Below are 19,876 nucleotides of genomic sequence, written 5' to 3'. Positions count from 1 at the left end.
CCCAGGTAGGATGCTGCCAAAGGGATCCCTCCCTGTGCCAGAAACTTATTTTAAAAAATGTCCCCGGAACTGCGTATCCAGCCGCTGGTCCTCCAGTTTAACCAACCGCCACCGTGCAGGTGTAATGAAAACTGTGTACAGCAGGGGTAATGGCTGACCGTGGGGTTGGGTGTAGGGCCTGGCCGGATTACCTAGAGGGGCTGGGTGAGGTTTTTTGAAAAAAAATATTGACATGTCTCGTCATAGACCAGACTCTGCGGCTAACTGCATCTGTACAGGTCAAATGGCGTGCAGGAAGGGTGCCGGCCCATGAGGGAGTGCACTGCAGAGCAGTTAGCTGCCCGCGGGGCTGAAGGCTTTGCAAAGCAGGCCGGTTGGCCACCCGTGAGTGGTTGGCTGCCTGTGAGGGAGTTTGGTGCTTGTTGCCCCTTGGCAGTTGGGCACAGAGCCTGTGGCCAACCCTGTTCTGCACAGAGTCCCAGGAGGTACCACCAAGACTTCTGCACAGCTGGCAGTCCAGCACCGGGGCAACCTTCACAGACTGTAGAGGCCCCACTGCGTGCGGCACATGGCAGTGCCACCAAGACTTCTGCCCACCCGACAGACCAGCGCCAGGCCAAACTTTACCTAGCTCCATATTAAGTGTTAAATCATGCTGAAACAAGACATCTTGCTTGGACAAATTATAAAGTTAAGTTAAGCGAAGGCAGGGTACACTATTTTATTGACGTCACCTGCTTCCTCTGACTTAACAGAGACCAATTTCAGGCGATTACATGAGAAGCTTGACATCTTCATTGAAGGCAATCAGACAAAACCAAGGCCTGGAAAGGCCCATGGAGTACGATTGACACTAGTCCAGTGCAGAGCTCAGCTGCTGGCAGACGTTCGCACATAGGACACACCTTGATGTTTTTTGTGTTTTTCGTTATGTCTTCCTGGGCTGGGGGAGTGAGTTCAGATGGGCTCACAAGCAAAGCCGTGAAGACTGCCTGCAAAAGTGATCAGAGAGAAATCATTTCTCTCCTAGCACTTTCATAGCACCCAGCAGGGCCTTCACTATCAGCTCATCTGCAAATGCAGGACCTGGGGAGAACGTCTTCTGCATCAGGATGGGTTGGAAGCTTGGGGGGTTTGGAGATTGATTGAGGTAAAATGGCGGGTGACAGAAGCCACATGAAACCTCACCTCATTTTGGACTCAAGGGTTAAAAAAAACCTTAAGCTGAGCCGGTCACCTGCCACAAAACTGGCTCCGTCCTTCAGTGGCACCCCCACCTGTGACAACTGTCCTTCCTCAGGTCGTTACGTGAATTAAGCACTAGCGGCTAGCACGGATTGGGAGTGGCGGCGGATGATGCAAAAAACAAAAAAAGAAAAAAAACTCATAACTCTCACGCACGTCACCTCAGTCTCTCCTCTCCAGGGCTGGAACAGGAAGCAGCCAGGCTCCCTCCCCTAAGCTAATCACAACTCTGCAATGCAGCGTTATGATTGGTCTGAGCGTTGTGCATGGGCGCTCAGCCAGGGAATGTGGGCATGATCTCCACGCAGGCTGTAATGCAGCCTGCATGGAGAACATGCAAAGTGCGCATTACTGTTTTGGACGGCCCCCAGAGTGGGGCCAGAGCAGCCCCACCCGCCCCAAAAAGCTGTGCAGCAGGAACAAATACAGTGATAATAACCCTGAGTTATTATCATTGTATTATCATTGTATTTGTTCTTTCTTTCACTGCTTTGCAGCAGCGGGGCAATGCTCCTCCGCCGTATCGGAGGAGCCGCCACTGGAATGGAGGTGTGAGTGCGGGGTGAGAGAACAACCACATTTGCAAGCACAATACTCCTGGCAGATGTGTGGGCATTACTCTGTAATCTTTTATTTTCTATACAAGTACTTGGTTGAAATAAGCTATTTTTCTTTCAGTCTCTCTTTATCCCTAACTTCTGTGGGGTTGGCAGTACTTTTTTTTCTAATGGTCTGCAAAACCTTTTTTTAAATAAAGTTCTTCTAAAAACCAAGATAGTTATATCTGAGCACACGTTCATAAAATATTGAAGTGCAGTATGTGTTCACTAGTTCTTCAAGGCAGAATCTCGTTATATTTCAGTTAGTTATTTGTCCTGGCACTTCTCAGAACCTAAAGAGAAATAAATAGCTGTCTCTATGGTTCTTTGGCTTGGCCGAGAATCAAATATTAAAATCTAATTAGAAGGGAAATTAAAAATTACCTGACCAAACAGTTCTAATTATTATGTTGAAAAAGTAAATATTTTGACTGCAAAAACCAGATCTAAAATCCTTCCTGCTTCATAGAAAGGGTGTGAGGGCAATCAAAGTAATTATCCTGTGCACGAAAATGTGAAATGTCAGTGGTAAATTATTAACTTGAATTCCTCGATTCATAAAAGTCTTCTTGAAAGAGATTGTGTGATGTTATTTCTTAAATAATATCTGTCCATTCGAGCTACTGGAAATTTATGAATATTCGGTCTCATTGTGGTCGGGCTAGCCTAAAACATCTCCATTGGTGCATATGGAAGAAGGATTGACCAATCAGAAATCTGAAGAAGACATAATTATCCTCTTGTGAATTCAGATTGGATCATCCCTGCACTTGCTCGTTCTACTCCTTCATGGTAAAATGTGTGGGCCCGATTCACAGAGCTAAAGTAAGACAAAATCCTAAACTTAACTACCATTTTGGTATTCACAGAAGGCACTTACTCATTTCGGTATTCACAGAAGTTAGGAGTCCTAAATTTAGGACTCCTAAACTGAGAAAAATCCTAACTTTAAGACTTTTGGTATTCACAGAAGGCATTTAGGAGTCCTAAAGTTAGGATACGTAACTTCTGTGAATACCGAAATGAAATGAGTAAGTGCCCTCTGTGAATACCAAAATGTTAGTAAGTTTAGGATTTTGTCTTAAGTTAGTTCTGTGAATCGGACCCTGTGTTAGGCTAGTGCCCTGACGACCTACTTGTATCCAACAGTTATCAGCTGTGGGCGCAATAACTAATTGAGGCATGTGTGCATGTGGTGTGTATGCACAAAACGTATCCAAAGGCAAGTGACTGGAGAAGTTGCTGGTATGTGGACTGTTGCTGGATCATGATGTAGTGTTGTTTAAAGATGTGGGTCTTAAACTCTATCCAAATATGGAACAGGGTTGGAGCCCTCGACATGGATACAAGGATTGTTCTATCTCCTGGGTACATAGATGGGAAAGGCCTGTTGCCTTGTCCTTTCTTTTCTACTCTTGTTTGTCTCCAGTTTGGTGGTGTCCTAGCTTAGGCATGCCCAGCACCTCTGGAGATGGTGATCGTGTCAGCCAGAGAGACGGGAAGGAGATTGTAATGGCTTTGTAAATGATACAGCAGGTTTTGAAGATGGTGCAGGCCGGTAAGAGTAGCACGTAGACTTCCAATGGATTGGAGGTGATGTCATTGATGTTTTCAGGCCTTGGCGGCTGAGGCACTGGCGGAGCTTCTTAAGGGAGGCAACCAATCACACAGAAGGTGGCCCTGAGCAGATATATGGGCAGTGGAAGCAGGGGAAAACAACGTAATACTCACAAGGAAAACCCCACTGCCCAACAACTATTAAAGATTTGCTAATCATCACTGCTGTACAAAACACACAAAGGTCACATAAACCCCCAGGAGGAACACATGAGTGTTAGCATACATTTTGAACAAGATAAGAAAAACAGATAATATTTTTTAAATAGCTTACATCAAGTTTATTATATCAAATCCCAAAAAGTTACAATGATATTAAGTAGAAAAATATAACAAACAGCAAAAATACCCAGGTGCAACAAACACACTACACAACACTCACCCAGTCAGACCCAATACATACTCATTCATTCGCACATGCCAAAAAATCATACATATCCAGTAGTCTGCCACAGTTGACAGCACTAGAATAGACACAGTGTGCAATATAATGGAATAATAGTGTCAACTCAATATTATTTCATTGATTGAAACAACATATTAATAGGATGGGATAGTATTTATAGAGCGCAATAAACGAAAAAGGTGTTGAGGTGCTAGACGAGCAGAAGAAAGACAAGCACCAGCCAGCTAAGAGGCAAAGTGCCAGGTCTTCAGAAGTTTCCTTAAGACCGGAAGCGAGTCAGCCGTGGTAATAGAAGGGGGCATAGAGTTCCAAAATTTAGCGTCCGCCACCGAAAATGAGTGGCCATCCCATTTGGACCTATGAAATCTAAGAGAAACAAGTTTCTTTTGAGAGGAGGATCTCAATTCATTTTTACAATTTTGTTGATGTCGTGAGTCAAAAATCTCAGGGGGAGAATGAGGAACAAAGGAACTCCAGCGTTGATGCACGTTTCAGTGTGTGACCCCTATGATGGGTCTCATCTTCATCAGGGTGCAATACCAAGGGGAGACGAAAGAAGAAGAAGAAGCTCTTGGTCTTGTCACAAAGATCAATAACACGTCAGAGGTACCACTGACAATCCCCGGAATAAAGAGGAGTGAAACAGGTGTCCCGCAACATTACGGTGAAGATGACATGTGGATTCCAGTGCAGTAAGGAAAAACAGCCGAATGGAGCCCGACAAAAAAACAGCTCTTTGATCGAGTAAGGGACCAGGGCCTGGCCTGCGGAGACACCAACTGCAGGGGAAATAATCCTATTTCGATAGCTCCAGTAGTAATATATCTGATAAGGGCAAAGTACAAAGTCCACGTCCTACTCATCCGGGTACAGCGTCGTTGGTGGTCAGGATATGGCCTCCCTCTTAAGGGAGGGCCCTGAGAAGTCTGGAATGCCATGGAGCATATCAATTCTACCACTCAGATTCGAGTGTATGAGGACTCGACCTGCAGCTCTGAAATCACTTCCAGGGAGAAATGGTTTCAATTTCTTCAGTGCAGAGAGCTGGGACCAGGCCATTTTTGTTTTCATGGCAATGTGTTCCATGAGGCTGATAATGGCGTTGAGGTTACTTGGCAATGGGTGAACGTTTGGGTATGAAGCGATCAAGGTTCATGTCCTTGATCCAAATTTGTACTATTTCTTGCTTGTTGCTGTTGGTGAATAGTAGGAATTCTACCTTGGTGGGGTTGGGCTTCAGGTAGGTACTGGACATCCAAGTGTAGATAAGGTGCAACGAGTGTTTGAGGCGCTGGACGTCTGGAGCCATAGTGTTTGAAGACACAATCACACTGACTCCAATGGCACCTTTGGCAAAGGTCAAGATCAGGACCAAATCATTGCCGTGGTTTATATCAGCATTAAAGATTGACAAACAGTCCAGCAGGACTGCTGAACGTCAATGGATGAAAACTAAGACAAATGAGGATCGTATAAAATATAACCAGATCCACTGCACTTACCTAATAATATTAAACAGGCCAAAAAGTTGTATCTGACAGACAGGATCAACAATGCAGCAAACTCCAATAAAGAGCTCTATAAAATATTGAAGGAGTTTACTACCTCTCACACCGACCAGCACATCGACACCTCCACGCAAGACTGGGCTGACACATTGTCTTCTTTTTTTGACGAAAAGGTCAAAGTTATATATAGGTCTTTCCCTTAACATGACATCAACAATGTGGACTCTCATCCTGCCATCAATATCCATCTTACTCTGACTTTATTGTCAGAATTTAAAGCTGTCACTCGAGAAGAAGTCTCCGTAGCCTTAGCAAAGATCAAATCAGGCTCCCCAGCTGACCCTCTCCCACTGCGTGCCTGCATAAACATAGCACCTCTTTTAATAATCAAACTCACAGAGATATTCAACATGTCACTATACCGATCCATGGTCCTAACTAGAAGGGAAACAGCTCAAGTCAAGCCAATTCTGAAAAAGCCATCTTCAGATCCAAGGGTCCCAGCCAACTATAGTCCTATCTCGCTGCTGCCTTACTTCGGGAAGGTGCTTGAATCCCTGGTAAATAAACAACTTACTGGCCATTTGGAAAACCACCGTTTTTTAGACCCATCGCAATCAGGCTTTCGGTCGGCACATAGTACCGAAACAGCAGGGGTAGAGGTGGTTAAAAACATCAGGTTGGCCCGGTATAACAGAGAATCAGCCATGCTGGTCCTTTTGGATTTGTCAGCCGCCTTCGACACCATCTCCCATAGCATTTTAGAACAACAGCTGTGGGAGGTGGAAGTCAGGGGGAAAGCCCTGGACTGGTTAAAAAACCATCTAATGAACCGTACAACCACAGTACATATAGGTACCCTGGCCTTATGTAGTAGATGTGTAAGTATAGGAGTCCCTCAGGGTTCTATCCTGAGCCCTATGCTTTTCAACCTTTATGTAACACCTTTGGCCAGGGTAATCAGGTCCTATGGTTTTGAGGCAGTGTCATACGCTGATGACACTCAGCTGTTGATCACGTTTGGTTCTGACCCCGGAGACACAAGGACCCAGTTAAAAAAATTGCATGATCCATATTAACAACTGGATGAGCAATAACAAACTACAGCTCAACGGCAGTAAGACAGATCATTCTGTTTGGCAGGGCCGAAGAGTATTGGTCAAATGACTGGTGGCCCCAGGCACTGGGCCCACGTCCATCCCCCAAACAAGCAGCGCACAATCTCAGAATAATAATTTACAACAAGCTGTCTATGAAAATCCATATTAATCTTGTAATAAGCACTTGCTATGGGATTCTGCGGAAATTACACAAAATCTTTAAAGGGATGGCTATACAATCCAGGAAACCATTGGTGCAGGGTCTTATTGTAAGCCGTCTGGACTATGGGAACCCTTTATTAGCCTCCCTAAATGAAGACTTATTTTCCAAACTTCAGATCCTGCAGAACACAGCTGCTAGACTTATTTTAAGTCTCCCACCAAGATATCCATCAGCACCCAGTCTGAGGATTCTCCACTGGCTCCCGGTAAAAAAGAGAGGAAGTTTTAAAATTCTAGAGCATATACAGAACCGGACCTAGCTATTTAGCAAAACAACTAAACTGGTGTCAGCCCGGAAGACTTTTAAGATCTAGCACAAAATATCTCCTTACCCTGCTACGAATTCTCACTGTAAGAAGCGGGGGGCGATCTTTTTCCTTTCTTGCCCCCGACCTCTGGAACAAGCTTCTGTCTCATCTTCTTTCCATCTCTGATCACAACACAAGCTTTTTCGGAGGGAACTAAAAACGTGGCTATTTGACCATCAATAATGCTGTTCAGACTATATCGCTAGCCTAGAGTCCCGCAAGCGCCATGAGACCTTTCAGGTGATTTGTGCGCTCAGTAAGTTCCTTTGACTTTTGACTTTGGAGTAGAAAAGACTCACTGGAGTGTAGCACATTTGACTGCGGGAGAGGCTAAAACACGAATATGTAATTATGTGCAGGACGTGCTCTGTGACAAACCCTTAAAAGTCCTTAATACCCTTAAACATCGGCCTACAATAACTAGATCCAGAAGTTGGTTCTGTTTGCACACAAATGTCCGAGGTGGACGTTGACATTGACCAAATCTACTGGGAATTGTATGGAAGCCTCTTGCACAGAATGAATGGCACTTTGAATAAGATATTAACACCAGAGACTATGAAAATCTCCATTTTGACCATATTTCACACATCGTCTGACCACCCTTTGACGTATTTCACACGTGAGACAAAGCGTGAAACACCTGTGGCAGGGTCCCATTTATACACCCTAGGTGTTAGTATTAAAACATATATGTGAGCAAATCGCTAATCCACCAATCCGGACAGAACCAGTCAGGCCATAGGCTGGGCTGTGATAAATTGTCCACAAACCCCTGAGAAAATACAATCTGTATGCCACATGTCCTCTAGTTAACTCCGATGCATAGATACATACATCTCTTCTCTATGAGCCATAACCCCAGGTCACTGTCTTCACTCTTCAGGTCCTTCAGAGTAAACAAGTCCCCAAGCCCCTCCCCCCCATCCCCCCCAATGAGAAGATGTACCTACGAGGGACCGTCATGTCATATAAATTTGACCAATCACTGCTGTTTTGAGCTTTTTGCTGCTAGCCAATAGAATCAAAGTGCCCACGTGGGCCCCATATCTAGGTGCAAGGAGAACACTTGAGAACATGTGCGGTTTGAGTGTATTTTTGTAACTTTGTTTCTTAATCACCCATCTGACCTTGTTGTCACACTGCTGTGCAAAGAACTGTATTTAAGGGCCTATCACCGAGCCTTGGACGAAAATCACTGATGAGCAGCCAACTTGACACCCTTGATGTTCCCCCAGCTGGGTTAGATAGCGGACTTTTCTTTGGGTATATTAGACTTATCTGATTTGTCTTATTCAGCTTGTTTGTTCTGTTCCTATCCCTCCTTGGTATTGCATACGTTGATGATTTTTGTGTCTCTGAGACTTATATAAGATTGCATTGAATCATTCCACTCTGCTGTTATCTCTTCTTCCTATCACTCACTCTAAAAGAGTAAAATCTCATCACACTAAGTGTTCCTAAATGTGTAAACTGTTTTGTGACTTCTCTGTGATGATTTACGTGTCCTTTGACACTTTATTGCTTAAGTTAGATTGATTGTATAGGTTAACAAAGCAGGCACTGCAGAATTGTGAAACTCGCCTGTTAGACTCTCTTTTTTCTTTCCAGAGCATCAGCACTGAAAAGTTTATCCGGTTCCTCATTCTAAATGCTCCTCCAACACACCACCGATGACGCAAAGCCGTATTGCTCAAGATATTTAAAAAAACAAAAGATGTCTTCAACAATATGATCAAATTCACGAGATTAAAAATAATTGTTGTTTAAAACAGCAAATAGATTAATGAGCAGCAAATATATGAATGAGAAAAACTAATCGAAACAATTTCTAAAAAAACACAAAAACTATTTGGGACAAAAGAAAACAATTTGCAGGAAAAAAGTAATTTATTTGTGGCAGAAGTGAATCCATTTACAATGAGATTTATCTACTCTGTAAATTAGAAATCAAAAGCTGGCGAACAAACTCCAGATGAATCCGGGGTGCGAATTTGCATTTTTCACTCCAATTCATGTATCATTTTCACAGAGTAAAAAATGATTAATTTGCACTTCTTTAATGAGATATTAATAATTACTTGCTTTTTACACGAATTTTGATCCATGGACTTTGCAATGCTATAAGAGAACACAATGGTACACATATTATCAACTTTGTAATGATGAAAGGATGAGTTGTCATCAACAGCATTCAAAAGGCTGACCTGTAGGGTACAGGCTAATCTCTAAAGGGGGCCTCTCAACCACCCAGGAGTCTGATTTGTGGTGCTAGTGTGTGCTAGTTCTGCATCAGAATACGTTTATTCCTGAAATTACAGCAAACTTACTGTAGTTATGCAAAATGCTAATCTGTCATTTAACTCTATATTTTAATGTGAAATGTATCCTTGTGTCAATTTTTGGCTTGAGCATGCGTTGAAACCAAAGCAACGTAAACTACAGCCACTCGTGGTCTGTTTTTGTGCATTCGCTGTAAATTTTTACCACAAATTTCAGGTTTGTTCTAAGTTTTTACCACAAATGTCACCTAAATATGCAAAGTGGCATAATGGCTAAAATATGGGACTCTCGCACAACAAGCGTAAATTGAAATTCACAAATTTACATGAAGTACGCTTTAAATTTCGCCCAGACCCAAAATAAACAGGGCAGTAGTGAATAATCTTTAGATGTGTCATACTATAGTAATGTGGTAAGTTGGTAGAATATAGAATGTAGACATTGTAGAACTAGGGTGTTTAGAGTATTCCTTGCCTGTATTGATGTAAGAGAATGTTGGTAGATCAGATGAAGTGATCTGTATTGATGTAAGAGAATGTTGGTAGATCAGATGCGGTGCTCTGTATTGATGTAAGAGAATGTAGGTAGATCAGATGCGGTGCTCTGTATTGATGTAAGAGATTGTTGGTAGATCAGATGCGGTGCACTGTATTGATGTAAGAAATTGTTGGTAGATCAGATGCAGTGCACTGTATTGATGTAGAGAATGTTGGTATATCAGATGAGGTGCTAAGAGAATGTTGGTAGGTCAGATGCGGTGCACTGTATTGATGTAGAGAATGTTGGTAGATCAGATGCAGTGCACTGTATTGATGTAGAGAATGTTGGTATATCAGATGAGGTGCTAAGAGAATGTTGGTAGGTCAGATGCGGTGCACTGTATTGATGTAGAGAATGTTGGTAGATCAGATGCAGTGCACTGTATTGATGTAGAGAATGTTGGTATATCAGATGAGGTGCTAAGAGAATGTTGGTAGGTCAGATGCGGTGCTTTGTATTGATGTAAGAGATTGTTGGTAGATCAGATGAGGTGCTCTGTATTGATGTAAGAGATTGTTGGTAGATCAGATGTGGTGCACTGTATTGATGTAAGAGATTGTTGGTAGATCAGATGTGGTGCACTGTATTGATGTAAGAGAATGTAGGTAGATCAGATGCGGTGCTCTGTATTGATGTAAGAGATTGTTGGTAGATCAGATGCGGTGCTTTGTATTGATGTAAGAGAATGTTGGTAGATCAGATGCGGTGCTTTGTATTGATGTAAGAGATTGTTTGTAGATCACATGCGGTGCTCTGTATTGATGTAAGAGAATGTTGGTAGATCAGATGAGGTGCTCTGTATTGATGTAAGAGAATGTAGGTAGATCAGATGCGGTGCTCTGTATTGATGTAAGAGATTGTTGGTAGATCAGATGTGGTGCACTGTATTGATGTAAGAGATTGTTGGTAGATCAGATGCGGTGCTCCGTATTGATGTAAGAGAATGTTGGTAGATCAGATGCGGTGTACTGTATTGATGTAAGAGATTGTTGGTAGATCAGATGCGGTGCTTTGTATTGATGTAAGAGATTGTTGGTAGATCAGATGCGGTGCTCCGTATTGATGTAAGAGAATGTTGGTAGATCAGATGCGGTGCTCTGTATTGATGTAAGAGATTGTTGGTAGATCAGATGCGGTGCTTTGTATTGATGTAAGAGATTGTTGGTAGATCAGATGCGGTGCTTTGTATTGATGTAAGAGATTGTTGGTAGATCAGATGCGGTGTACTGTATTGATGTAAGAGATTGTTGGTAGATCAGATGCGGTGCTTTGTATTGATGTAAGAGAATGTTGGTAGATCAGATGCGGTGCTTTGTATTGATGTAAGAGATTGTTTGTAGATCACATGCGGTGCTCTGTATTGATGTAAGAGAATGTTGGTAGATCAGATGAGGTGCTCTGTATTGATATAAGAGAATGTAGGTAGATCACATGCGGTGCTCTGTATTGATGTAAGAGATTGTTGGTAGATCAGATGCGGTGCTTTGTATTGATGTAAGAGATTGTTTGTAGATCAGATGTGGTGCACTGTATTGATGTAGAGAATGTTGGTAGATCAGATGCGGTGCTTTGTATTGATGTAAGAGATTGTTTGTAGATCACATGCGGTGCTCTGTATTGATGTAAGAGAATGTTGGTAGATCAGATGAGGTGCTCTGTATTGATGTAGAGAATGTTGGTATATCAGATGAGGTGCTAAGAGAATGTTGGTAGGTCAGATGCGGTGCTCTGTATTGATGTAAGAGATTGTTGGTAGATCAGATGCGGTGCTTTGTATTGATGTAAGAGATTGTTGGTAGATCAGATGCGGTGCTCCGTATTGATGTAAGAGAATGTTGGTAGATCAGATGCGGTGCTCTGTATTGATGTAAGAGATTGTTGGTAGATCAGATGCGGTGCTTTGTATTGATGTAAGAGATTGTTGGTAGATCAGATGCGGTGCTTTGTATTGATGTAAGAGATTGTTGGTAGATCAGATGCGGTGCTTTGTATTGATGTAAGAGATTGTTGGTAGATCAGATGCGGTGTACTGTATTGATGTAAGAGATTGTTGGTAGATCAGATGCGGTGCTTTGTATTGATGTAAGAGAATGTTGGTAGATCAGATGCGGTGCTTTGTATTGATGTAAGAGATTGTTTGTAGATCAGATGAGGTGCTCTGTATTGATGTAGAGAATGTTGGTAGATCAGATGCGGTGCTCTGTATTGATGTAAGAGAATGTTGGTAGATCAGATGAGGTGCTCTGTATTGATGTAGAGAATGTTGGTATATCAGATGAGGTGCTAAGAGAATGTTGGTAGGTCAGATGCGGTGCTCTGTATTGATGTAAGAGATTGTTGGTAGATCAGATGTGGTGCACTGTATTGATGTAAGAGATTGTTGGTAGATCAGATGTGGTGCACTGTATTGATGTAAGAGATTGTTGGTAGATCAGATGTGGTGCACTGTATTGATGTAAGGGATTGTTGGTAGATCAGATGCGGTGCTCTGTATTGATGTAAGAGAATGTTGGTAGATCAGATGCGGTGTAGCAGTGGTTGTGCTCACACCTTCACACCAATGCTGTATGAGGTTGCCAAGGGAAACATCACTTACAACGCAACTTTTACAACGCAGTGCCTTTACGATGCAACTTTTACAACGCAAGCCATTACAATGCATTGCGCTGGGGGGCGCTCTAGGATAGGGAATGGGTTTAATTTACTATCCAACATCTTCCCTACTATCCACGGGGACTGGAGTTGGAATAGTAAATTAAACTATTCACTATCCAGCACCCCAAAGCACTATGTGTTGTAATGGTATGTGTTGTAAAAACCGCTTTGTAAAATCATGTGATGTAAAAGCATGTGTTGTAATGTCGTACATCCGGTTGCCAATGAATGAGAATACCTACTCAATTGTTCCAAAGTAGTTACTACACACACCTATGGTGTTGTCAGCTAATCCCAGTGGTATTCTACCCCAATCTCTTAAAAGGGCACCAGGCAGTGCAGCCAGAAGGTCCCAAGGCTCCTTGCATGGAAAAGTACAGCAGGGAATGTAGGGAGTACTGGAGAGGCCACCACGCGTCTTCAGTAAGACAAAATAAATGGGGTTTTGTGGATCAAAACGGCGGACGCCAGCTGGTATTCTGCTGAAAACATTTGACCATTTTCCCCGTAGCAAACAGAATCACATTATTCTGCTAGGTTATAATTTGCACACTCTCCGATAGGTGGCCATCACAGGGATGGTGCCTGATATGGTCAGCAGACCAACATGTCTGTGATCACCTTTAATTAAAGTTTTTTCGTGCAGCTAGTTTCCCTTAAAAGAAACCAGGACTGTATTTTAAAAAAAGTTTTCTTTTTCATTTAATGTTTGTTTTCTCCTGGACCGCTGCCTGCTCCACAACAAAGTCACTGCAGCTTGGGAGACCGTGTTTTTTGATAGGATTTTATCAGATCTGTCCTGCGCTTTCTTTGAATTTGTGGGTGAGAGGCTCATTCACCTACTCCACTGTCCTCTTGTTAGTATCTCTGACTCCATGGGGTTATATTTACAAGCCCCTTGCGCCGCCGGTGCGTCGTTTCTAATATGGGGAAAAAGTGACATACTGGTGGTGCAAGGGGCATTTAAATAAATCCCATATTACTAAACTCAGCGCATGTGTCATCCTGCAAGCTAGCACCCCTGTTATACAGGCGGGGGCAGATTCACAAGTCCCTTGCGACACTTTTGCTCCGCCATTGCATCACTTCCGTGACGCTGCAGCAGCGTAAAAAATGTGGCCACTTTACAACGTGACACATCCAGGGAGATGCGTCACGTTGTATAGCCCAGCGTTCCATTATAGCTGTGTCAGATATAATGTATGCAGGGTGGGTGTTCCCACACATTAAAGCCTCGTAAAAGTGACGCAGTGAAATCTACAAGATTTCATTACGTCACTTCTTTGGCGCTACTATGTTAAAACTTTACGCTTGCTTGAAGCAGGCGTAAGGAGTGGTGCAGTGTAGTGGGAATAGGCCTCAAAATGCATTGCTGGAGTTGTGACGTGCTTGCGACATACTCCAGCAATATGTGACTTTTGCTGAATTTCTGATGCATCTGTCAATCCTTGCGCCATGATAGGCCATATTTTAAATACGGCACATCCATGGTGCCGCAAGGGTTTTTTCAGGGCGGCACAGGGAAAGTGACGCATCTCTACAGATGCATCACTTTCTTGTAAATCTGCCTCACCGACTCTTCCATCATATACAGTTCAGAGCAGTAAACTCTTGTGCAGCCCTGGAGAGTGTATATCAGTCTCTTGCAAGTGATGCCATAATACAGACTTATAGCAAACTCTTCTGTCACTGGTCCAGGACACTGTTAGATTCCTTACACTTTATGGCTCTTTTCTGTTGGTTTCATCCCTATTGCGTATTTGAATATCTGTAACACACGATTCTCTAAGTGTTATATTCACCAGTCATTTTTACATGTCTTTAATTGATTCCAATCTGACGAAGAATACTTTTTTTTGAGACCTATCTTTATGAACGGCTCCTGCAACATTCATATTCCAAATATTTTTTGAGATATCTTCAGAATGGAAGATATTGATTGGTGCAGCATTTGGAATTTCTGGCTTGGTCATTGGTTGAGCTCTTCTGAGCCGCGCTTCAGAAGTGATGTTTAGTCTCTGTACCATATCCTGCTGTTTTCCTTAGTTTGGTACTAGTAGAAAGCAAATATTCTCTAGATGCCATCGGTTCCAAAGGTACACATTTGTTATATTATTCCATTAACAGTCATTTAAACAGTGTTTAATTTGAGTCGGTGGTTTCAGGTGCTAAGCACTGGCCCTTTTTTTGTAAACATCAACACTTATGACAGTCTGCCACATGGTGGCGATGTTTGTCTAATTTAGAAGTAAGCGCCACAACAGTAGTTTATTTATTCAATACACAATAAAAAGGACTAATTCCTGATACTCAAGCCATTCTCATAGCCATGGGGGCCTAGAATAGTTTGAATTGTCACACTTATAGGAAGGAGTGTGATAGTCAGTAGTCGTGCTCGGTAACTGTCATTGGCAGTGTCCTCGTGACCAGGGCCCTGGCACTTATTTTGTTACAGATTAAGATCTGCATGTTAATGGATTTGCCTGAAAACAACAGGGCTCATCCCCATTGGCGAATGCGTTACAAGCAAGCAGTTTTCAATGGTTGAGCCGACTTAGGCTTCAGCATCAACAGTTTGGCGGTTCCCCACCAAAAATGAGTCCGCTGGATCCCGACGTGGTGGAACAAGACATCTCTTGGTTTCCTCAGTTGAGTTAATGCTCATCAACCGCAGCGTGAGGCGAGAATTAGTACCAAGTGAAGCCAGATACTCTAAGCAATATTGGTGGCCCTCTACAGGAGGGCCATAACAGAGCACGTGCAGTAAATTGTCAGATATCTCTCCCTGCATACCTTCTGGTTCTGAGGCCTCATTTACAGGAGGGTTACAGGTTAGTTGCCAACAGTGGAGCTTCACTCAGCTCCATCATCATACACTACGTGACCTCAGACCACCCATCAAGGGCCAGCTGACTCTATAGTGATGGAAGGCCAACCCCCATAAGGTTTTTCCTCTCTTGGGGCTCGTCAACATCAAGTTGGCGAGTGAGGAAAATCCAACGCTAGACCACCTCCCGCCAAGATTACTCAACGTGGGCGGTAGCGGCAGGTTGCTACCACTCACGTTGAGAAACCTGCTGCTTACGTTGAGGAAGCTGATGCTCGAATAGAATACTTACTTGAGCGGCAGAAAGAAGCTGAACCCTCTTGCACTGCGCGTTGTGCCATTCACACTGATTTGATAGCGCTGGACAAACTCCATGTGCTAAAATTCAGCACAAACTGCACAACTTACTTCACTCCGCCACTTGCGGAACACGGAGGAGTGCGACTACATTTTTTGTCACTCCTCAGAGCTCCATGTAGCGGAACTACGCAAACTCTGCCAAGACCTAGTAATGTCCCAAATGCGCCTGGAGAAAAGTGTCAGGACAATTCTTTTTTGTTTTTCAGAAACAAGACATGACTCTCCTTATAAAACTCTCCTTGGCACATATAAATCAGCTATCCTAGGTAAGAAGGCAGCATTCTATGAAGCTAGGATTAGCTTGGCGTTAAACAAACAAAAAGAGATCTTGGCAATACTGAAGGAACTGAGCCAAAAAAGGGGCAAAAACAACATGAGAGACTTGCCGACCTGTGATAGCTTCCAGGAGTTTTTCCTTCAAAAAGTTTGGGATATTGTCTTAGAAATCACCACAAATCCTGTAGACCCCAGTCTCCTGGACCAGCACGCACCCCCCCCATGCCTGAGTAGCCAGTTGGCTAGCTTCCCAAAACTTGACCAGACCAGTTTAATCTTAGTGGCCAAACAGATCAAGTCAGGCTCGCGAATGGACCCCTGCCCGCCGAGCCTCTTTCAAATGGCCCTGCCGGAAGTGGAAAAGCAGGCCCTAGAACTACTTAACAAGCCTTTAGATCGAGGGTATTTACCAGCATTGTTGAAGGAAGCAAGGGTCACTCCCCTTTTGAAAAAGCCTGGGGCAGATGCCTCAGCCTTAAAAAACTATAGGCCCATCTCACAGCTCCCTTTTTTGCTAAAATACTGGAACAACATGTCCTGAAATGCCTTGCAAAATATCTAGATGACCATTATCTGCTCCACTCTAGACAAGCGGGTTTCTGGACACATCATAGCACTGAGCTGGTGATGGTGTCAGTGCTCGACGAGCTTAGAGTCCGAGCCGATAAGAAACATCCGAGTGCTCTGATTCTATTAGACCTGTCAGCAGCATTCCACACGGTCAGCTACATCATCATGCTGTGCCGTCTGTCGAATCTGGGCATAAAGGGGCAAGCACTTCAGTGTCTAAGATCTTTCCTGACCAACTGCACCCAAAGAGTTCAAATGGGTGATCAGATGTCGACCTTGGGCTCCCTGACTTGTGGAGTCCCGCAGGGCTCTGCCTTGTCTCCACTACTATTTCACATCTACCTGCAGCCCTTGGTAGAGGCACTCACAGGCAGGGAGTGCCAGGTCTTTAACTACGCTGACGACACCCAACTCTTGGTCAGTCTCGAGCATACCAGCCAGGCACAAGAATCAGTGAGAAACCTTCTCAGGTTCACGGTTAACTGGATGGTAGCCAATTCGTTTAAAATTAACCCAGACAAAACCGAGGTGCTTATTGTTCCAGCCCAAAATAGCCCTTGGTGTGAACTGTTCTGGCCCTCAGAATTATGTGTGGCACCGACCCCAGTACCAGTAGTAAAGAGCTTGGGCTTGAAGATCGATTCCGACCTGTCAATGTCTAGCCAGGTATCGGCAGTGGTGGGTATCTGTATGGCCTACTTAGGCAATTACGGAAACTTGTTCCACTCCTTTCCATTTCGGCCCTACAATCAATTGTATCAGCTACAGTCATTTCCCGGCTAGACTAAGGGAATGTCCTTTACTTAGGCATCCCACAGAGGCTAGTGAGGAGGCTGCAGGTGGTACAAAATGACGCAGCCAGGTTAATTTTCAGCCTCCCTAGGGGTACGAGTGCCACCCCCCAACTGCATATATTGCAATGGCTGCCTATTGAACAGCGAGTGCACTTTAAGAGCTTGTGTATAGCCCATAAAGCCCTACATGGAGATGCGCCAAAATATATAAAAGACAGAGTACAAAAGTACGTGCCAGGACGGGCTCTGCGTTCCACAGAGGCATGTAGACTAGCCTCCTCTATATACAATCTCAAGACCAAAGGGGGCAGAGCATTCTCGGTCTTCCTGCCACGGATCTGGAACAACCTACCAGAGTCCTTGCGCAGGGAATCAGCCCTGCTCCCCTTTAGAAAGCTGTTAAAAACCCACCTGTTCAGAGAAACACTGACATCTGTTTAATCCTCCGTCTGGCAGTCATGCAGTGCCCTGCTCCTTCTTTAAGCGATTAGAGACCAGTGGTAATTTGCGCTATGTAAAAATAAAATAACATAATAAACGTAACATAACTCTGCCAGCAGGGCAAGAGCTGCTAATAGAAGTACAACAACTGGTAACTTTAATGATTTTAAGAAAAAAAGTACAATCAAATGTTACTCTAAAGTCACCAAGTCACTGAATCTTAGACCAGGGATTTTTAAGTTTAAGACAGGCACTTCTTGGAGTTGTTCAACAATTACAACCTTATGTAGAGCATGTCAATCTATGATGGTAATGTTTTATTGCTTGTACTCCCAGGTCTTTGTAGGGATATTTCTCATTAGAAAATGTGGAACATGTTGTTGCTCTGCACTAGTTAGTCTAATGTTGAAAGATCAATCAATTGTAGTTTCCGAATTTAATGATTTTTTTATGCTTTCTTGTAGGTGTATGGCTAAGCGGGATGCTGGCAAAGAGGCGGTGCACATGATGGTTCATGCTGGTGATGGACTTTGGAGACAAATGCTTCACAGCACTCTTCGTTACCGCATCTGGATAAACGAGGAGCGGCCACATGATTATGCTGACATCCCAGCATGCATCTGGTAGACCTGTGGTTAACTCGTTCTCTCTCCATGTGTCTGCTCTTACAAAGCTTTGTCCTTATGATACTGTGCTTTCATTCCGCCAGTATGTGCCCGAAAGGCTGCCTTTGCTCTCACTCTGGGGGTCTCAATGTCACCTGTAGCAATGCAAACCTCAAAGAGATACCCAGAGACATCCCACCTGAAACTGTTCGGCTCAACCTAGACTCGAATCAGATCACAACTATCCCTAACGAAATTTTCAAAGACCTCCATCAACTGAGAGTCCTCAACTTATCCAAAAATGGGATTGAGTTCATCGATGAACATTCCTTTAAGGGAGTGGTGGAAACTTTGCAGACTCTGGACTTGTCAGACAATCAGATTTCGAGCGTGCATAAACATGCATTCAACGGCCTGAAGGCTCGCGCTCGGATCGCAAACAATCCCTGGCACTGCGACTGTACCCTGCAGCAGGTGCTGAGAAGTATGGCCTCCAACCATGAAACGCCCAGCAACGTCATCTGCAAAACCTCAGTGCTGGACGAGCATGCGGGCAGGGCCTTCCTCACCAACGCCAACGACGCCGACCTCTGCAACCTTCCCAAAAAGACTACAGACTATGCTATGCTGGTCACCATGTTTGGCTGGTTCACCATGGTGATATCCTATGTGGTATATTATGTTCGACAAAATCAAGAGGATGCGAGAAGGCATCTGGAGTACTTGAAATCCCTGCCGAGCAGGCCGAAGAAGCCAGAAGAAGCCGACGACATTAGCACTGTGGTATAGTATTCTTAGAACCAGCGGCTGCATTTGAGAACTGGACAATGCTTTTGATGGCACTCTAACCAGAGGTCTTTAGTTCCAATACTCACTGTAAAAGTAAGAAAATAGCCTTTTATTTCAGCTCAGCTGATCCGTGCCACTTCCGACCAACTTTTAGAAAAAATTACCCTTGTTGAGTGGTACGCCGTTCTCATTTCTTTGAAGGTCTTCTGTACCAAGTCAACGCCTGTGTAACCATTAGTTAGGATGTATTTCACGATTTAATAAGGAAATTTTTATTTTTTTAATTTAAAAAACAAATAAAAACTTAAATTTGAATGGTTAGTTGTCAATTATTTAATTGCAAGCTCATAGAATGGTTATATTTTTGTGGTCAGTGTGTTTAACAGGGTTCTACAGACACAAAACACTCAGACCAAGGTGGTTTATAGGTACATAAATGATGAGATTTTTCATTGGGTCTGTACCTCATAAAAGTCAGATAGGCTAATACCAGGGATCGCCACATGGGAAGCCTGCATGACATTTAATCAACTGCTCTTAAAAAGCACTTGGATGTTGTAATGACGCCTCATTCCCTATAGCTTAATGCACTACTCACATCCTCAAAAACACTCTCTATTCATGATTGTCAAAAGCAGAGATTCTCTTTTTTAAAATACCAACTTTCATATTTTCCAATGCAAATGTGTAAATTGAAAATAGAAGTTCTTACTTGCCATTAAGTGACCACA

At 43.4% G+C, this 19,876-nt stretch overlaps 1 protein-coding gene across 1 annotated transcript in view; it reads left to right on the top strand.

The window, feature by feature from the left end:
* The window catches only part of LRRC3B (leucine rich repeat containing 3B), a 489,659-nt gene extending 470,263 nt beyond the window's left edge, over positions 1-19,396 (top strand). Inside the window, exon 3 of the mRNA XM_086940070.1 lies at positions 18,216-19,396. Coding sequence (XP_086796196.1) covers positions 18,366-19,145 — 780 coding nt within the window. The 5' untranslated portion in view covers positions 18,216-18,365 and the 3' untranslated portion in view covers positions 19,146-19,396. The remainder of the gene's footprint in view (positions 1-18,215) is intronic.
* Positions 19,397-19,876: the final 480 nt, after the last annotated feature.

Source organism: Lissotriton vulgaris, chromosome 10, assembly GCF_964263255.1.
Source record: "Lissotriton vulgaris chromosome 10, aLisVul1.2, whole genome shotgun sequence".
NCBI classification, from domain to species: Eukaryota; Metazoa; Chordata; class Amphibia; order Caudata; family Salamandridae; genus Lissotriton; species Lissotriton vulgaris.
Note: the sequence above shows the minus strand (reverse complement) of the source record. Positions and strands in the feature narration are given on the sequence as shown.